This window comes from Dipodomys ordii, unplaced genomic scaffold (assembly GCF_000151885.1).
Source record: "Dipodomys ordii isolate 6190 unplaced genomic scaffold, Dord_2.0 Scaffold61, whole genome shotgun sequence".
Classification (NCBI taxonomy): Eukaryota; Metazoa; Chordata; class Mammalia; order Rodentia; family Heteromyidae; genus Dipodomys; species Dipodomys ordii.
In genome coordinates, this window is record NW_012267277.1 from 6,858,915 (window position 1) to 6,880,075 (window position 21,161).

At 37.5% G+C, this 21,161-nt stretch overlaps 1 protein-coding gene across 1 annotated transcript in view; it reads right to left on the reverse strand.

Moving 5' to 3' along the window:
• Window positions 1-7,817: 7,817 nt before the first annotated feature.
• Prkaa2 (protein kinase, AMP-activated, alpha 2 catalytic subunit) overlaps window positions 7,818-21,161 on the reverse strand; it is a 37,897-nt gene continuing 24,553 nt past the window's right edge. The window contains exons 5-9 of the mRNA XM_013022207.1: window positions 19,746-19,833; window positions 16,858-17,082; window positions 11,605-12,109; window positions 9,591-9,717; window positions 7,818-9,163 (exon numbers count right to left, since the gene is read on the reverse strand). Of these exons, the coding sequence (XP_012877661.1) occupies window positions 8,925-9,163; window positions 9,591-9,717; window positions 11,605-12,109; window positions 16,858-17,082; window positions 19,746-19,833 (1,184 nt within the window). The 3' untranslated portion in view covers window positions 7,818-8,924. The remainder of the gene's footprint in view (window positions 9,164-9,590; window positions 9,718-11,604; window positions 12,110-16,857; window positions 17,083-19,745; window positions 19,834-21,161) is intronic.

Below are 21,161 nucleotides of genomic sequence, written 5' to 3' on the forward strand. Positions count from 1 at the left end.
GTTGATTTTTATACTTCAAATCATTCATTCTTAGTACTTAATATGATGGTGTGCAGCTATTAGTCTGGGGGCAAGATTATTCAATTTATTAAAAACTATGCATGCGGTGTCTGATCTCTCCTATAAAGACTGCCTTGAAAGAGATATTTTTGTGTCTCCTAAGCTGACAAAGCATATTTTAAAGGAGCATATAATACTAAACTGGGTAAGAATTTCTCCAGAAATCTCTTGCACTGTTCCATTAGCCTCTGTTTAAAAAAAATATTTTTCTTTTATCCCCAGGCACCAAGGTTGGTCACATTAGGAAGGTCAAGGTCAAGTGGGAAGGACAAAGGCCTGAATAGGTGTTAAGGGCTCCAGGACCAGAACCCTCCCTCAAGAACTTTGCTTCTTGTCAAACTTGGTTGCTTGTCCAAGCAGACTGTGATGAAACTTTGTTGGGAACTCGGAGAAGGAAAACAAAGGCAGCATCTTCCTGGAGACAGCAGCTTTTCTTCCCTGAGTTTATCTTTCAATGTCTATTTTTACTGCCAGTTCAAGAGAATGTGAAAGACTATGCATTAGCCATTGAGCACTTGCTTAATGAGCCATATCCAAAGTTGGAAATCGTGCATTATAGCACCCAGTCAGATGTGCAGATGGTTAGTTGGCTCCTAATATTAGTTCACAAGCATTTGTAATGCTACATGTTGTACATTTAAAATCTGGCATCCAAAAAAAAAATCTGGCATCCATTCTGCATAGTAAATAATGTAACCATGTTCTTTTACTCAAATACTAAGTATAATTTTAAAATAAATGTGTTAGTTTTCCTTTTTTAAGAAAAAAATCAGATTAAATACTGTTCAACCTGAGTTTCCTTTGGGAAGTTTGTCAAAAAAGAAACTATTCTTCAATTAATTCTTTTTTTGGGGGGGGCAGCTGAACTCTGGTCCTGGGCGCTGTCCCTCAGCTCTTCAGCTGAAGGTTAGCACTCTACCACTTGAGCCATAGCACCACTTCCAGCTTTTTGCTTATGTGATGCTGAGGAATCGAACCCAGGGCCTCATGTATGCAAGTCAAGCACTCTACCATTGAGCCACCTTCCCAGCCCTTCAATTAATTCTTAACTATTCCTAACTATTATCATTTTAAGACAAATCTACATATATTTAACAAAATTTTTTTAGCAAAACTATACATGCTGCACAACTTTAAAACACCATTACCCCAAACAGAAAAACTTCATTTATGTATGCCCCAAAAGTTATTCAAATAGAATTTAATTTATATGAAAACAAATGGAAACTAAAACAGTTGTGACGCTCTATTTTTAAAATGATGTGTACTGTGGATTGATAAATAAATTATATATATGCATTCAACTGTTTTAAGATTTCAATGGCTTTATCTCCACTGAGTAACTGAATAAGTTTGCCCAGCTATTTAAACAGAGTGATCTGGTCCTCAAGGAAAGAAAAGAATTTGTTTCCATGGCCTTATCCTTCATATGCTGAGACTACTTTTTAAGATTATAATATTTTTATTTTCTATTTCGTGTTCCATCTGGCATTTGCCAAGAAAGACCCGTCTTCAAGACAGGAATCAAAGAACAGAGTTTAAGAGAAGAAAATAGGTAGAGATTATTTTATTACAGATGTCATAAGTAGTGAATGGAATGGCCAGAGGATCAAGAAACGCATTAGAAATGATGATACTGAAATTCCAGCACAGAGCTGGAAAATGCACCTTCTGTCTAGTGACTAGTGGCCTCTAAATACTATAAATGACAGCTAGCCCACAGCCAGCAAGGAATAGGAGCCTTGTCCTCTAGCAGCACAGAACTAAATTCTACCAAAAACCTGAATAAACTGGTAGCAGATTCTCCCACAGAGCCCTGGTCTATCAACTATTTTGTTTTCACTTGGTATGACTTGAAGTAGAAAACAGTAACAACAACAATAAAACTAAGTCCACCGGATTTGTGACTGTATGATAATAAACCTGTGGTGTTTTTATTGAGTAGTTAAGAAAATTCTGTGAAGTTGTTTAGAAAAAACCAATTATACCCACTGGACTTCGGAAGAATAAGATAATAAATGTGTGTTGAGTCCTTCTATCTGTAGTCATAGCTACAACAGCAAAGTCATGTGATAACAAAAGTTGAACTCTACAGTGTGGAGTGTCTCAGAAGGCGGGAACAGAGATGGCGTGAGCTCTCCAGTGAGTCTCTTTCTACAACAGCTTGCTCGAGAACTGTCATTTGACACACAGCATAATAGTTCAATGACTGAAGAGAAACACAAAACAGCTTTCAAATGAACCAGACTTTAATTTGATTTTGTGACAAAAGCATATAGGTGATCAGACCCTGTGTTTGTTGCTGATGAGTCCCATACAGTCCAAACACTGCAAAAACCCTCTAGCTATGAACTGTCTAGTTGACAATACCCCATTTCCTCCCCACCCATCATTTAACACGCCCAAAGGTACATAACAAACAAAACTGAAATTTGAGTATATGTTTATTAAAGCACTGGAAGTCTTCTTTGCTTCCCCACCCAAAACTGATTATAAAAAGTGGTCCCAATTTCCAAAAATTAATCTTAGCCAGGTGCCAGTATAGTGGCTCACACCTGCAATCCTAGCTACTTAGGAAGGTGATATCTGAAGATTGCAATCTGAAGCCATCCTGAGCAAGAAAGTTTGTGCGACTCTTACCTCCAATTAATCACCAAAAAGTGGAGCTGTTGCTCAAGTGGTAAAGCACTATCCTTGAGCAAAACAGTTCAGGGACAGTGCCTAAGCCTGGAGTTCAAGCCCAGGATTGGCACACACATATGAAAAAAAAAAACACATTAAAAAAATCCAGTGTGTTAATGTTCTGGCCTCTGACATTTATATTTTTTCAAAGACCTGTTAAAAATAAATATGTGACATTTTGTGGGAAAAATAAATAACTACTATTCAACCATATATTATGATTGTCATAGTTAAAACCTAATAGCTTTCAACTTTCAGTTTTATTTGTTGAGCTCAAAATCCACTGCATAGTATTTATACACACATGATAAAGAACACACCACACCTTCTAAAACTGTATCAAGATACTCTTCTTCATATTCTATCCACAACTTCATTAAACAATCAAAACAGTATACAGCCATAGATGCTTGTCAACAGGCTTGACACAACACTGTATTTTTGGTACATTAAGGCAGCTTCAACCAATGTTCGAAGAAATTCTAAAAAACAATATTTGTCAACACAAAAGACATGTATGATGAATACTGGGTGCTTTGGAGAAATGTAATTTGTCTCTTAAAGCAAAAACACCATGATTTGTGAGACTGTGGTCTTCAACATTCTTAGCACTGTTCTTACCATGTAAGATTCATCAAAAAAGTCAGGACACTCACTCTACCAGTATCAAAGATACATATTATAAAAGGATGGGGTTTACCTTAAATACGTGGGTATAAACCCCTATTTAAACATGGGCCTTTACACAGTCTCTCACACGCATCTGTGAGGTAGGTTATTATCCATGTTTTGTAAAAGAGAAAGGTTATGTGGGCTGTGCCACAAAAACAGCCTAACAGAGAATTTCATTCCAACTAAATTTGTCCTTAGTTTCCATCATTGCTCTCTTTAATAACTTTTAAAATATTTTAAATGCTCTTCATTGCATTCATTTTAAAAGCATGAGAAGGCAGTCAAATATTTACTCAGGTAACTTCAAAAGTGTGACAACATAAAAGACAGAAAATACATTTAGTGGTGATAAATGTGAGGTTTGGCCAAAGGAACTTGAATACAGACAGGCAGAAAAAAGCAACTCACAGAGGACACAGGTAAGGAGAAGTAAGAGGAATCAGAAAAAAAGGAAACACCGTTCCAACAAATTTATTATTCCTGCTTCTATAATCCAAGAAGGCACAGTTAAGTGTTTTTATTTTTAGAATGGTGGATCTACTTCTCCTTGCCCATTCTACAAAAGTGATCATATCTAGAAAATGCACCCCCACCCCTTTATAACAAAACTTACTTAAAAAGGACTTCTGTGAAAAAAAATCTATATTTAATAGCAGGAAAAAAATGAACCCAACTCTCCTTATCTAGAATATTTGTTTCTTCTTAAAATTTTAAATGAACACATAGTAGTAAAGCCCCAATAATAATACTAATAAAACCTGTATAAACTTGTCAAAACTTGTATTTGTTCCAAATCTCTTCCTGCTGGGATATTCTACAAGTACTTAATTCTTCTCTTTGAAGGAATGTTGTACTCTAGGATTTCCTTAATTGCACTTGAGTCTTGATTGAAATCTACCTACCCTGCTTGTCCACATAATCAGGAGTTACTTCCACAAAATCAAAACTGCTTTTAGATATAAACCAGAGTTCCCCAAAGTCACACAGTCAGGGCAGCAAACTCACACTGCTGTGCCGAGCTAGCAGTAAGTACCCACCCTGTTTCACAGCCTTAACACCCTAAGACCAAACCTGATTCTTACCAGGTTACGGCTAAAGAAGTCTATTGGAAAGTTAGTCTGGTCTAGACTGTGAGTCCTGTTCTTCATGCTATCATGTCCAACTTTAAGGGAAAAAGACTGGAAAGGATGCTAGTATCTTTTCTAAGGAGGACATCACATTTATAGCTCACTAAACGTGTCACATTTCAGTTTTGAAAGCCAATAATGATTATATAATTCACACACAAACACTCATGAAAAAAGTATTATGTCATCTTTGTACAAAATTTACAAAAACATCTGTCATTAGACAAGTCCAATTTAAACAATAGTCCAAAGTATGATCATTTAAATAGGGACTGAGACTAATTTTCCTTTGTACAATGAGCCTGTGCTATAAGAATCATATAGATAAGCACTGGGGATACAGCTTAGTAGAGCACTTGCCTAGCAGGCACAAGGCCTTGGCTTCAATCCTCAGCACCACATTTTTTTGTTTTAAATCACATAAAATTACAGGAAGAATTGTATCTCAAAGATTTTTCAGTATTTAAGCACCCTTAATAACTTAGAAATAAAGTTAAAATCAATACGTTCATCATAAATATTTCAGATAATTATATCTTATTAATGCAATCGACTGGTTCCTACAACTAAGAAGTACATAGTTAAAACTACTAGTGTCACTCAAAGACTTGAAAGCAATCACCTGTGCTTACTCCCATACCCTGACTACACAGGCCTGACACGGATGCAGACTGCTCTGCTCCAGAGTTAGATGAGACACATGAAGACCAACTCACCACTACTGAGTAGACTTCTAGGGCACACAAGCTTTATGCCAAGCTTTCTGGTCCTGCTTGCTCGTAAAATATGCATTTTCTGGTTACTTCACAAGGTTACTGTTATAGTTCAAAGAAGGGTCTCTGTATCTAAAACTAAAAATAAAAAGGACACAAACACTCTCATTGCTATAAACCAGTCATATGTTGCTGTATGCCCAGTATTTAATTGTTTGGTTTTTCTGGATGGTATTGCCATTTGCATTCCAGAGGGCAGCAGGAAAGAAGATATTCAGTAAAGAAATATTCAAGTCTATGCCTTTGAAATGCCTCATCAAACCAAAGTGGAATATCCAGAGTAGTAAAAAAAATCCTATCAATAAGTGAACACTAGCACAACCCATATGAAAGGTAGAAAATTTAGAACATTCAAGCTCAAAGGTGCTTTAGAAGTCTTCTGTTCTCTTGTTATCATTTTAAAGTTTCTCAAAAATGAGGCCTCCTCAGTACAAAGATTCTAGGTATGTACCACCATGCAGAGTGGTATTTTTAAAAAAACAGTAAATTAATCTTATTGAAATCAGAGTTAGACAAAGGCATATGGTTTTCCCTTATCACAAAAAGGACTTGGGAAGTCTTTTAGGTTTATAACCTTGTCCTCCACAAGGGAGTAGCATGCGGCATTTTCCAAATTTACTCTGTGGAAGCTCCTTTTACTTTGGGGAATGCTTTTTGATGGAAAACATTTCCACAACATACCTAATTAAAACCCAGTGTACAGTTTCACCAAGGCAACTCAGGATCTGAAAGAAGGAAACTGCTCTTAGCTCACCCTTAACTGCCTGACCCACAGTTAAACAATCTAGGAGACTGGCATGTGGGAATGCCACATCCTTCCTTCCCTGTGCCTACAAGGGATGGAAAGCCTGCTATCATAATGTTGTATCCAGCTTCTGTAGTGCCTGCCAACCAGTCTGCTGCATCACCTAGAGCCATAAGATTCCTATGCCTTTTACAACAGATGCAGAAGAGAAACATAAACCTGTGAACTTAGGTTCTCCTAAAGTTTATCAGGTATCTATCAACCCAGATGTTCTTTACTACTGGCAAGAATCAAGAAATAGTAAATATTTTTTAGACTCTAAAAAAAATCACAATCATTCTGATAAGAGAGAGTTTTGATATCTGGTTTTCTGGACAAATGAAGGATTCTGCATTTTGCATTTCTTCTTGCTGTCTACCTTCGAAACTATGTTTTGTCATTGAAGGTAAAGAATCCATTTGGAGCTTTATTTCTAAAGCTATCCCACTCATAACTAGGCAAATATTGTAAGGTTATCTTGTTTTTCTTCCCCCCTAGAAAAGGTACAGACATGTTTGGAGAAGCTAAAATTATACTGCATTGTTAACATACATGAGACTTTAAGGACAGCTAATCCTAATTAATCCTATTAAAAGAACTACTAAAAAGTATCCACTGGTGCCACAAGATGGCAGTCTTTTAAAGGTTAAACTTTAAACCCTCTCAAACTGCAACTCCGCCCTCTCCCTCAAACTGGTAAGATTCCTATTATTGTAGTTTTAAGAAGTTGGACTTAACATGTATCAAACATCATTTTCAAAAGGATCCACAAAACAATTGTATGTGACTCAATAAAAACTCCTGGCTCGAGAATTCTTAAAAGTTAGACATATCTTCTATAATACTCTCATTCACTTCTTGATTTAAAACAAAACAAAACAAATTTTTGGCAAAGTGAAACCTGTCAAGGCAATGTCCTTATTTTGTTTTTAAGAACTTAATATTTCCTAGGCTAAGTCAAGTCAATAATCTCATTAGCTACAGCATAAATAAAAAACAAAGGAATAAATACAAATTAGATAAATTACATATTAATTTTTAAATTAAATACTTTTACTGAAATCAGATATGATCCATGAGCTATTATCTACCCTGCTATATATAGTTTTCTCTTTTTTTAATCTTAAAAGATTTGCACAAAATAAAACAAAAAGAATGGTTTGGTTTTTCAGTTAAAATCTGTTTGGTTTTGAGATTTCAGGGAAATCTCACGATAAAAGCACTGATATGTGAATACATATATACATACATAATATATATGTAAACGCATAATATTTACTCCAGGAGAGAATATTTCATGTTTAAGTCTTTCTTACCCTATCTGGCTCAACATTGGAGGTCATCTGAGTTTAGAAGTATACACATACTTGCAGAGCCAATACAGTTTTCTGAATGGCTAATAACCAAGAAAGTGAATCACAGAAGACTAAAACGCTACATCAGGCTGGGCATGGGTGGCTCATACCTGTAATCCAAGCTACTCAGGAGGTTGAGATCTAAGGATCCTAGCTTAAAGCCAGCCCAGGCAGGAAAGTCTGTAAGACTCTTATCTCCAATGAATCACCAAAGAAGCTAGAAGGGGAGCTGTGGCTCAAGTAGTAGAGCACTAGCCTTGAGTTAAAACAAAAACAAACAAACAAGCAAAAAAAAAAAAAAAACAGGGACAGTGCCCAAGCTCTGAGTTCAAGCCCCAGGACCTTCACACACACAGAAACAAAACAAAACAAAGCAAAACTGTCAAACAATCACTGAAGATAAAACAATAAACAAAGACACTGGTTCTAGGTGAGACGTGGGAAGAAGTGTGTTGGTAGCCATTTTAAACTTCAAATGGAGAGTTGGCACAGAGGCAGATACCATAGGACCCAAGCCAATCTGCCCCATCAAACTCCAAACTCACAGAGAAGATAAAAGTATTCACTGTTGAGGGATTGTTGATCTATTACTTCCTACTATCTTTGCTTGTGTTGTTTATCTTTCTGGTGGTAGGGAATGAACCTTGTACATGTTAGCTTAATAGCACTGCGCTACCCTCTGCTCCAGGTTCTATAGTATACTGTTTTATCATTTAGGGTAAAATGCAAAAAAAAAAAAATCTGAGAAAAGCAGGTTTTGGAGATCTGCTTTAAACTTACATACACTTCTGGAAAAGGTAATGGATGCTGCCATCCAAATGAAGTAGAACCTGGAAGTCTGTTAAGATCTACATGATTCGGAGAAATCTCAAGCTAAAGCCCTGAGGCATTCACAGCTGTTTCTGTGGAACCTGGAACCTGTAACAAGACCACAGCTGATTCTGGTAAACACTAGGCAGTATTTGTACCAAGTTTAGAATTTGGTTTCAGGGGTTTTGGATAACTTTTAAATAATATTTTGGTACTGGTTATTTTGTATTTTGAGCTTGTGCAAGACAATTGGAAGCATAAACACATCTTTTAAAAAAACCTAGGGAAATTTAGGACGCAAAATGTATTAATGTACACTAAAAAAGTGAAGTGAGAAGGTATTGCCAAACCACCCTGAGGATAGATGGTTCATCAGTGAGATGTGTTCATCAGGTGTAGTGAACTCACAACTGTGAATTAACAGGCTTCTCCAATGTTCACCCATTAATGATAATGCCTATGCACAGTTATGATAGGCACAATAGAATTAAATTGTTGACTCTTGTTTTCAGTAATTTCAGTGACGTTGCATGTCCCCTGAAATACTCATGTCTCTCAATATCTGTAGATTATGTAATATCCAGAAGTGAGATAACAATTTAAAGGATAAATCTGATCTTCACAGTGCAGTAACAGAAAGACAGAAACCAATGGAAGATTATCAGCGGGCTAATGCAGTGATCAAACTGGCACACATTTCAAAAAAGTCCATGGTGTGACTGCCCAGGCGAGGGGCAACGGAGGACAAAGTGCTTCCAGTCAAAGAGCCAGTGAGAGAGCCAGAAAGAGAATGGTTCTCCGCAGTTGTGGAATCAAAGCTGGATCTTGGTCTGTGTAAGCCGGCAGCGGAACAGGAACGCTGAGGTGTAGAGGAACCAGACCTCTGCTCCACCACCTCATCTGAAACAGGCCAAAGAACAATGCATATGAACAGTGTGTTTGCCTACATGCTGCTCATGAAAGGTATGAAGTAAACGCATCTGAACAAGACCATCCATTTGCTTCCATTTGCAAGCAGAGGGGTTGCTACTTCTTCCCTGGCACAATCCTAACAGATGATCCTCATCAGAACTCCTTCACAGAGTCAGTGTGGCCCCTAAAACCTTCTCATGGAAAAATCATGGCTGTATGTGAAGAAGCATATCTCATGCATGTATGTATGTACGTATATGAATGTATGTATCATGTTGTTGACATTTGGGTTAAAGTTCAATGACTTTAAAAAGGAGAAGACCTACCCACCATTTCTTTGAGATGGTCTTAACACCTGGTTCCACTAGTGCCAAGCTTTATCTTCTCAGACCTCATGCCTGCTTAGCTTCCTTACCATCAATGCTTTTAAAGTCCAAAAGATAACTCCGGTTGTCGACCAAGTAAAGCTGTAAGCTCATTTTCACATAATTGCCAGTCACTGGATTTTTTCTTCTTACTCGAAGATGGTATGCATTCACTACCTAAGACAGGAAAACAGTGCACCATTACAAACTATACCTTGTTTTTCTTACTGAAAAACCAAGCAACTGAAGGTACTGTAAGCAAGGAATTTCTGATTCTTTTTTAGTTGTTGGTGGCAGCATTACAGCTAGTTTACTTGTAGCATTTACTTAATCCTACTAATGTTACTGTTGGTAAACTCAGAGATGACACAGTACCTGACCTTCACTCCAGATACATGGTAAATATTGGTAATAATCTTAGGGGTCTAGCTTGTGCTTGAATACTCTCACTGATTAATAAGGGGAGGAAGGAAGGAAGGAAGAAAGGGGACTAACATGCTAATGGCACAGGTGTCAAATTAATTCGTAAGTCCATGAGGAAGACAGTATTTGCCTTTTAAAGCAGCTCAGATAAAAAAGATTCTGGGTTTTCAAAGCATCTATCAATTTAGTTTCATTTTATTTTTCAGTAAATAGAGAGCCACTGACATCTTTTAAAATAAAACTATATCAGAAAAGGCAGACTTTTTTTTGCTTTAAGAAAACATTATTTCATTTACTCATTGAAAGTAATGAAAAAAGTGACTGGTTTCCCACACATGTCAAAATAAAAACATGATTAGTTAGAATATTTTTCTTCTTCATCTGAAAAAAGGTCCAGAGTCCTCAAGAACCAGAATGAAAGGATATTTGTCACTTTTTTTTTTTTTTTTTTGCTTATGTGGTGCTGAGGAATCAAACCCAGGGCCTCAGGCATGCAAGGCAAGCGTTCTACCACTGAGCCACCTTCCCAGCCCATGAAAGGATATTTGTAATAAAAAAAAAAGGTCCCCACATCAATTCAAATAGAATTGAAATGAAAATGAATGAAGTTAAATGTGGGCTGATAGTAAGGAAAATATTCCTTAACAAAGGGTTAAAAGCACAAGATAGTGTGTTTTCAGCATGGAGAAAAGTGTTGTCTGAACAAAATGGCCTGAAGACCACTAGCTATCACAGCCACCTATCCTCTCCTCTGCCACAGACAAAGCAAAAAGAGGAGAGGGGGGAAAAGACTTCCTGAAAAGAAAATGGAAAAAAAAAACACTAGCTTGGAAGACTCTGCAGCTTTTGTTTCTAGGAAGCACAAAGAAACAGGCTATTTTTCTCACGTAATTTCAAGCTGGTTACTTTTTGTTTCTAGGCTGTAAAAGTTATTCTCTATTTCAAAAGATCTAACTCTCCAACATCCAACAGCTCTTCATCAGGACACATTTGTTTTTTATGTGTATGTTATTAGAAAGAATGAGGTATAAGGAGTCAGCTAGATCAAGCCGACTAAATCTGTATCTTTTTTTTTTTTTTGGGGGTCCGGTCGTGGGCCTGAACTCTGGGCCTGGGCACTGTCCCTCAGCTCTTCAGCTCAAGGCTAGCACTCTACCACTTGAGTCACAGCGCCACTTCCAGCTTTTTTCTTTTTGCTTATGTGGTGCTGAGGAATCGAACCCAGGGCCTCAGGCATGCAAGGCAAGCTCTCTACCACTGAGCCAACTTCCCAGCCCCTAAATCTGTATCTTAATCAAAACCAATTTTTTTTTTTTTTTTGTCGGTCATGGGGCTTAAACTCTGAGCCTTGAGTGCTGTCCCTGCGCTCTTCAGCTCAAGGCTAGTGCTCTACCACTTGAGCCACAGGACCACTTATGGTTTTCTCCTGGTTATTGGAGATAAGAGTCTCATGGACTTTCCTGCCCAGGCTTGCTTTGAACCACAGTCCTCAGATCTCAACCTCTTGAGTAGCTAAGACGGCAGGCGTGAGCTACCGGTACCTGGCTCAAACCAACTTTTTACTGATGTTTTTGAAACTCAGCCACCCAGACAACTTACTACATAGGAAAATGTCTTTAACAAGTGACTACAATCTCCTACCTTCCATTCAAAATCCAGCTGTTTCATAGCTCGGTAAACTTCAGCCATGATGTCATATGGCTTGCTCTGACTTCGGATCCCAAGGTGCCACTTGGCTTTTTTCACAGCTAAGGATTTGGGCTTTGTTGTATTGAGAGCATCCAGGGGACACCGTGCTTTGGGGCTGTCTGCTATTAGAGGTGGCATTCTTTCTGGATGAGGCTTCAGGCCTGGGGGAATATGCATGGCACTGTCATCCATAAAGGAGCCAGTTGGAGGACTAGAGGCCAGGTAGAATTCACTGGCTTGGTTCATGATTCTCCGATTGTCAATGATAAGATGGTAGGCCACAGCAAGCTGATCTTGAGGGTCACCGCTATATAGACTGTTCATTACTTCTGATTCTGTACATTCAAACTTTTCACACACTTCTTTTATAGCCTCATCATCAATCACATTAGCATCGTAAGAGGGGTCTTCAGGAAATAGGTAAGTGGGCAAATCTTGTTTAAACCATTCATGCTCTCTAAGGGGAAAAAACAAACACACTGTTTTAAGAACATGTTTTGACAAGCCCCAAATAATTTAGATATGGGGGAAAATATAACATTCCAAAAGATCTGCTCTCTAGTCCCAACAGATATGTGACCCTGGGCAAGTTCATCTCTCCCTTTCATTAATCCACCATTATTCAGAACGTGGGCAAGCTGACGCATCATGCAAAATGAACAACATGAGCTTCGGGAAAGCAATTATCTGTATCTGTTGCCAAAAAGAAAAGATTCCAACATCAAATACAGTGAAAGCAGGGGTTATACCGTGCGGGAGGGACATACAAAGCAACAAAGAAATAATCTTATAAATGTGTTAGAAACAATCACATGAAAGAAAAAAATTGAATACATATCTTAGGGTTCATTTCCCTAACATCAACTTATCGTATTTGATGTTGGTATAATTTGTGGAGGGGAAGGGAAAAAACAAATTGTTTAAATAGGGATACAGGTGGACCCATTGCTACAATGAGATGTACAAGTCATTATGTTGAAAACAAACTTTACAACTTTGGTGGGGGGGAGAGGGGGAGGAGGTTTTGGTGGGGGAGCAGGGGGAAGATGGGTAGGGATGGGAAGGGGAAACAGAGGAGGCTACAATGCTTGATAAGAAATGTACTCATTATCTTGCCCATGTCATTGCAACCCCTCTGTACAGTATTTTCACAATAAAAAATAATATAACCTTGAACTTGAAAAAAAAGAAAAGATTCAAGGTATCAAGCAAAAACAAAAAACATAAAACAAAAAAAACCCCTAGAACTTTATAACTTGTATTTGCCTCCTAAGGTTTCAGAATTTCCTAATACTTAATGACTTTTTAATGAAGTTGGTGTTGGTAATAATGACAATGATTTTTTTATAGTGTATAATACAATAGATCACCACTTGGAGAAATCTGCATAGATCAATAATTCATGGTATGACTGAATCAAACATATGTAAGAGATTCACTCAATATGTAGGACAGACCAATTGGTTATAATGTAGTGAAATTCAAAAACTCATTGAAACTGGGTGCCAGTGGCTCAATCCTATAATCCTAAGTACTCAAGAGGCTAAGATCTAAGGATTGTGGTTCAAAGCTAGCCAAAGAAGGAAAGTTCATGAAACTCTTAGATTTTCTACCAAAAAGCTAGAAATGGAACTGTGACTCAACCAGTAGAGTGCTAGCCTCACACAAAAGAGCTCATGAACAGTGCCCTGAGTTCAAGCACTAGGAATGGCGCATGTACACATACACAAAAGCTTGTTGATATCTTTTCTCATTAGACACTGAAAACTAGTTTGTTAACCTTTGTTTCATAATAAAGGACAATATTACTATTATCTGAAAGACTTAAAATACCAGTTTTCCAAACACTTATGTGAATATTTTTCAAGCAAAAAAGGAATGGATTACTGATACATGCTTCTCTATTGAAGTACTTTGAAAAGATTATGCTAAATGAAAGAAGCCAGACACAAAAAGTCATAAACTTTATGAAGTCATTTATATAAAGTGTCTAGAATAGCCACTTCTAGACATCTGTGTGTCTATTTCTAGACACACAGCTGGGGCGCCCATTGTATAGCACCACACCCAACTGAGCTTCTTTATGTTAAGTTGAATATTTGAAGTTTCTGATATTCAACTTTTTCAGACCTGAAAAAATGATAACTACATATAATAACCCCTATAAAGATAAAGTAACTAAAAAGCAAGGGTGTTAATAGGCCAATAAACTGAAGAACCAGAACTCACACACAGCCACTAAACTTCAGACTTGTCACTTTTAATAACAATACCATTAACCACTATCACTAGGTTTAAAGAACCAGAGAGAGCAAAAAGTTCTGTTTTCCATGAACACAGTATCTCTCTTGTTACCTGTTATATTTCCAGCATTTGCCAGAGAGTCTTTCAAAGAGCAGATGTAAAATATATAGAGATAAAGGCAAAAATGATTAAGTAAACAAATAAATAGGGAAGTTCTTTACTAACCTCCAATTGCTTACTTTAAGATAAACAATTGTCAGACAGTTTGAGCATCCCTAATTTAAACTTTCTTGAGCAGCACACTGTAGTGGATACTGAGCAATTCAGAGTTCAGATTTCTGGATAAAGAATTTTTCACTGGTAAAATCTATGTAAATATCCCAACATCTACTAAACACTGAAATTGGAAACATTCTTGCTTTTCAGGTAATTATTAATATTTAACTTATACAAAGCTGTAGGACAGTAGTTATAACATTATACATATAATTGTATATCTATATACACACAATAGCATGTGTGTATACATACAACTGTGTGTGTGTATATATACAACTGTAGGATATATGTGATTATCTGATATGTATTATATTGTATATATGATTATATATTGTATATACTATATATATGTTGTATATATGACATATATATTGTATGATGTATATTAGAGATGCATTGCATGTATATGTCTGTGTATATGCGTGCCTGTGTATGACCAAACAGGTCTAGCAGTTTAGAACTGCAAACAGCATAGGTTTTTTAATTCAGTCAAGTTTTGAACTGATCCCCAATTTGGCCCTTTATTAGTTATGTAATTTTCAACCAACAAACATTAAATATTTGAAGCTCCTTTATACAAATACTTAAAAGATAATTGATTTTTTTTAAGAATCAAATTTTTATCAAACATTATATATTTTGATATGAATGTTTGATCCTGAATCTAAAGGAATTTATAGCTTAAGAGGGGCAAATGAACACATAACTAAATCACAATGTAACATAAGCTTCAGTTTCATGGTTGGTACATGATAATAAATATACTTATCTATTAAAAGTCAATATAGTAAGTCAATATAGTAAGGTAGCTTAGTATATAGAAATTGTTCAGTAAATTATAACCCTTTTGCCTATGAAGCCATATTTTATCAAATCAAGAATTTTCAAAACTTGAAAAACTGAATATATATTAATGAAAATAGTAGAAAGTATAAATTCAAATTTTTATATATTATATAGAGAAATAAGTGATACTATTTTATACCATCTGTTTATTGGCAAATTAACTCTATAGACTTATCTGCATTTTTCTTTCTAAAGTCTATAAATATGCAAACAATTGTTTCTAAATAATGTAACCAACCCTTTTCACTATTCTAAATTTATAATGCTCATGAAAGCAAGCTCAAGTACATCAGCATGTTTCATTTTTGTAGCGAGGAAAATCCAATTAGGAGAACTGTTTATTCTAAAGAACTGTGAACACAAGGATCTTTTTTTTTCCTCCTGTGAAGTTCATTTCCATAACTAAATCTGGTGGGTATAATTTACACTTCTACATTTTTAAACATGAGACCTGGAACAGTGAAGAAGTGGAGAAAGAAAGCAATAAATACGTAAATGCAAAAGGAATTGTCCGTCCTTGCTTGCAAAAGCTCTAGAGCAGTCCCATAAACTAGCATCTAGCCACTTTACATGTCCCAAGGATCACAGGTCTCAAAATAGTCATTCTGATTTAGGAAGGAAAGGGGAAAGGCTCTGGAAATTGCTTACAAGAATTGCTTGGTGCTGAGGTGTAGCTCAGCCATAGAAAGCTTGCCTAGCATGTACAAGCTTGAATCCATAGCACACAAAAAAAGTAAAATAAAACAAAAAGAATGTGCTTGTTAGCCAACATGTATGAACTCTAAGGTAAGAACAAAACCATGAACCACGAAACAAGCAATGCCAATGTGCTACATCAAGGTCATGTTCAAAGCAGCACCAGTGACCCTACTGGCCAGTTTCTCATATAAGATGGGATCTTTCACAGTAAATCCACTAGTGGCTACAGGATTTTTTTTAAAAATAGCAAAGTTTGAACTACCCATAAATGCATGCCTTCTATTTTTCCATTTAGGATTTCCTCATATATTTTTCTGAGCATATATTTTTCCTCATATATTTTTCTTAGACCTTGTAACACCATAAATAGGAAGGTGAGTGAGACAAAATCTATCATAATTCAGCCAGTCATAGCACAGAGAGGTGAAAATTACTCTGGAAAACACCCAGATCTAGGAGGAGAATGAAATAAAAAGGCATAACAGATGCTGACATCACAGAAGTAGAAGCTCCCACAATGCCTGGAAGACCACAAGTGATTTCAAAGGGAGGTACCGTGTGAACAGAACTAGGAAGAATGAATGGGACAGCTACCAGGTCAAAAAAGGCAAGAAAGGCATGAGGGCTAATAATATGAAGGAAAACACAAAACTGAAAGTCAGTGTTACCTCTGAGAAACAAGCATAAGAGCAATGTGGTAGAGCAGAGCTACAAGGACCAGGGTGGGAAAGGCAGAAAATGAGACATCAGGAATGCAGGGCCTTCCTATAAAGAATCTCCTACCTTGCCTCGATACTGTCACTGGTAAGTTTCAGCACCAATGCAGTAGTTAGAAGACAAGGGGCAAGATTAGGTTTGCAAAATAAAGCCAATAAAATTATGTTCTCTAAGCCCCCATCCCCTTGTCCCTGAGACAGGTTCTCTATGTATCCTAGGCTGGTCTGGGACTCACTGTGTCCTCAAGCTCTCCTGCCTCAGTTTCCCAAGTGCTATGATTATAAGCATGCACTACCATACCTACTCATCTTTAAAATGCATAGAAAGTATTATAAAGCCTGGCATAATGCAAGTGCTCAAGCAGCATCACTATTATTACAATGAGAGAATGTGCAAAATAGGAGCAAAACCAATAATCACCTTATGTCTTTGATAGTTGCACGTTTCAGGGGGTCAACCTGCAGCATATGCATCAGGAGAGTGGCCACAGAGCGGTTGAGATACTCTGGAATATAAAACACACCTCCTCGGATCTTCTTAAACAATGTAGGCACATGCTCATCATCAAATGGGAGGGTGCCACAAAGAAGAGCATACAAGATCACACCACAGCTCCAGATATCAACCTCAGGACCTGCGTACAATCTAAACAAAGACAATACAAACTCAAAATGCAAGCATCACTTTTTTCTCATCTGCATGTACCTTGTACATACATACATAAAATATATGTGTGTGTGTGTGAGCACATCCATATATGTGTATATGCATATATTTGCACAGGGAAAGAGAGGGAGGGAAAAGTAAAGGAGGGAAGAGGGAAGGAGGGGGAGGAAAGAGGTAATATGGATGCAGTATATTTTGATCTTCAAAGACTAATGAGGTATGTGGCTATTTCTAACACTCAATTGGTTTATCCAATTACTACACAAGTTTTCCAAGAGAATCTGCCATTTGTGTTTGTTTCCAAGCTCACTTCATTGTTAAGTTCCTAATTAAAAAATTATGACATTCTAAGGTAGCTTAAAAAAAACAAACAGAACCATAAATTTGAAAAACAAACAAACAAAACAGTACTATAGTATATAGCACACATCATGTAAATCTTACCTGTTATGTATCTGTTTGAAACTCTAATTAGTACTATGTGGGTACTATTTACCTCTATCACAGTATTGGGGTGCCTACTCCTTCCATTCTAACGCTTGCTAGCTCATAGCACTAAACTTAGCTTGGCTCCACATAACCTGGGACATCGTGCCCCACCTTTTTCCTCTTTTATACAGCAATAAATCTACCCCAGTATCATATTACAAAACTCAAGGCTACTTCTGAAGTAACAGAACGAATTTCTACAACTCCAGCAAAAAGAATAGAATCTGTTTTTACAAAAATTCCTGTCCCTGGCTGGGTGTGGTGGTATATGTCTGTAATCTCAGCTACTCAGGAGGCAGAGACCCAGGACGACTCCAGCTTGAGGCCAGCTCAAGCAAAAAGTTGGTGAGAAGGCATCTGAACAAACAAGGTGGACACAGCAGTGTATACCTTGTAAGTCCAGCTAAATGGAAAGCACAAGGAGAAGGGATCATAGTCCAAATCCACCCAGGGGGAAAAAATGAAACCCTATCTGAAAAATAACTAGAGCAAAAAGGCCTGAGGGTGTGGCTCAAGTCATAGAGCGAGTGTACAGCAAATGCAAGGCCCCTGAGTTCAAACCCAGAGCTGTGAAAAAGAATAACTAAATGAATGAAAACATAAATAAGTACTTCCCCTCGCATCATTTGCTATACTGATGTATATTTGCAAGGACTGATATTTATGTCCTCCAAACATCCATGAATTAAAATGCTAACCCCCTGAATGATGATAATAGGAGGTAAGGACTTCCAGGAAATTAGGTCATAGGAGTAAACCTTTCATAAATGGGCTTCAAAGGGATCACCCCCCTGAACAATCACACAGGAGCTCTCAGTGAGGAGCAGAGGACCGCAAGAAATAGGCCCTGTCTCCCCCACACACACACCAAACCTGCCAGCACCTTGATCTTGGATTCCCAGCCCTGGGAACTGTGGGAAATAAGTTTCCAGTGTTCCTTAGCTACTCTGGCTACGGTGGTATCATTACAGCAGCCCAGATAGACAAAGTAATTCCAAGGGTACCTTTCCAGTATTTTCTCTTAGAGATTCTGACCATGCAGAAAATTAACCTCTCCCCTGCAGTCCACATAAACATGTTCAAAAAGCACCACTGAGTAAATTATATGAACAAATACAGAATCCATTTTGTATGGGATTTTTTTTTGCTGTTGTTTGCTTGTTTTTGTGCCAGTACTGGACCTTTAACTCAGGACCTGGGCACTATTTCTTAGTTTTTCTGCTCTAGTTTGGCACTCTAGCACTTGAGCCACACCTCCACTTCTGGCTTTTTAGTGACTGACTAGAGGTAGAGTCTCATGAACCTGACTGCCTGAGCTGGCTTCAAACTATGATCCTCAGATCTTAGCCTCCTGAGTAGCTAGGATTATAGGTATGAGCTATCAGTATCCAGTTTTCCACTTGTGCAGTTTAACTTGATTTTTCTTCTTCCTTCCTCCTTCCCCTTCCCACTATTCTGAGCAATGGAACAAAGGACTTCTGCATACTAAGGCAAGGACTCTTAAGACTAAGCCACAACTCTAGCCCTAATTGAATTCACTGAAACAATATTATCTTCCAAAATTTCATTCTTCTAAGGATAAAATATAAAACACTCTATACTGTATAAAATGTAGAAATATTATTGAAGGATCGTGTCTGATAAATGACACTAGCTTATCCTTAGCAAGTGCTTATCTGCCCTTTTCTGAAATGAAAGGCAGATGTTACATCCAGATCTGATCCAGTTATTTTTCACAGAACAAAGTTCATAAAGAAATTTACAGCAACATCTTCATAAAATGTAAAAAAACTTAAATCAATGCCCCTATAATTGAAAAATACATGAATAGTTTCTACCACATTTAAAAGCTTTCCTTTCAAAGAGAATAACATGTAAGTAAACATTACCAGACCTAGCATAAAATGACGATCAGCAGGGCTAGGAAGGTTGCTCAGTGGTAGAGCGCTTGCCTTGTATGCCTGAGGCCCTGGGTTCGATTCCTCAGCACCACATAAGAAAAAAGAAAAAGCTGGAAGTGGCACTGTGGCTCAAGTGGTAGGTAGAGCGCTAGCCTTGAGCTGAAGAGCTGAAGAACAGCGCCCAGGCCCAGAGTTCAGACCCCCACAACCGGACCCAAAAAAAAAAAAAGATGATCAGCTCCCTGTTATTACCTGCCAGAGATGACTTCAGGGGCTGCGTAATTTGGAGATCCGCAACTCGTTCGTAGGAACTCACCATCTGACATCATATTAGACAGTCCTGAAAACACAAGTATTATTTACCTGCTGTGAGATATTTCAGCTACAGATCCAAACATGATGTGAACTTGCAAGCGCTCCATAAAAATCATATCTTAATGATTAACAGCACCACAGAAAGCATTCGTTAGTTGGAAAGACAGTATTTCAGAGCACACACACTATCACACAACAGCCACAGAACATTGCATGACCGGAGTTAAAATCCCTTTCTAAATAAAAATGCTGATTCACTTCACAATGGGTTTAGTCTAAATTATGCTGCTTCCAAAATGAAACCATTAAAATATTATTTACAGAATATTATTATTCTACAGTTGAAAAAATAAAACTGAAGTTACCACTTTTGACACTATGCTTTTGGAAACTTTTCTTTTTTTAATGTATTTTTTTATTGTAAAGATACTATACAGAGGGGTTACAGTTACATGAGTAAGGTAATAAGTACATTTCCTATTGAGCATTGTTATCCCCTCCTTTGTTTTTCCTCTACCATCCTTTTCCGCCCCACCTCCCCAACTCCTCCCTCCCCACCACCCACCTAAGCTGTAAAGTTCATTTTCAACAGTGTCCTGTGCATCTCATTGTTACAATGGGTGGGTCAACCTGTGTCCTTATTTCAACATTTTGTTATTTCCCTTCCCCTCCCCAAACTAGAAAAATGTATATACAAGATACAGGGCACTGGAATCAAATACAGTGAAAACAGGGCTCATACCATCAGGGAAGAACATACAAAAGACATGAAAAAAATCACACAGTACATTATAAGTACATTTAAAACAAAAGCAAGAAAAAAAGCCTCTTATGTCCCTATCTTGGGGTTCATTTCTCTTAGCATTATCTTAAATGGTCATATGTACATAGCTTTTGACCATTTCTGCTTGTCCTAGACATATACTAGTTATTGCAAATAAGGGAAACCATGGGACCTATATTTCTTTGGGCCTGGCTTACTTCACTTAATATTTTTTCCAAGCCTTTCCATTTCCTAACAAATGGGGCAATATCATTCTTTCTCATGGAGGCATAGAATTCCATTGTATATATACCACATTTTCTTGATCCATTCATCTACTGAGGGGCATCTGGGTTGGTTCCATATCTTAGCTATGGTAAATAAGGCTACAACAAACATAGTCGTGCTGGTAGCTTTAGTATAGTCTTGTTTGTGATCATTTGGGTAAATGCCCCAAAGTGGGATTGCTGGGTCATAGGGGAGCTCTATGTGGAGTCTTTTGAGGGACCTCCATACTGCTCTCCAAAGTGGTTGAACAAGTTTACGCTTCCACCAACAATGCAGTAGGATTCCCTTTTGGCCACATCCCC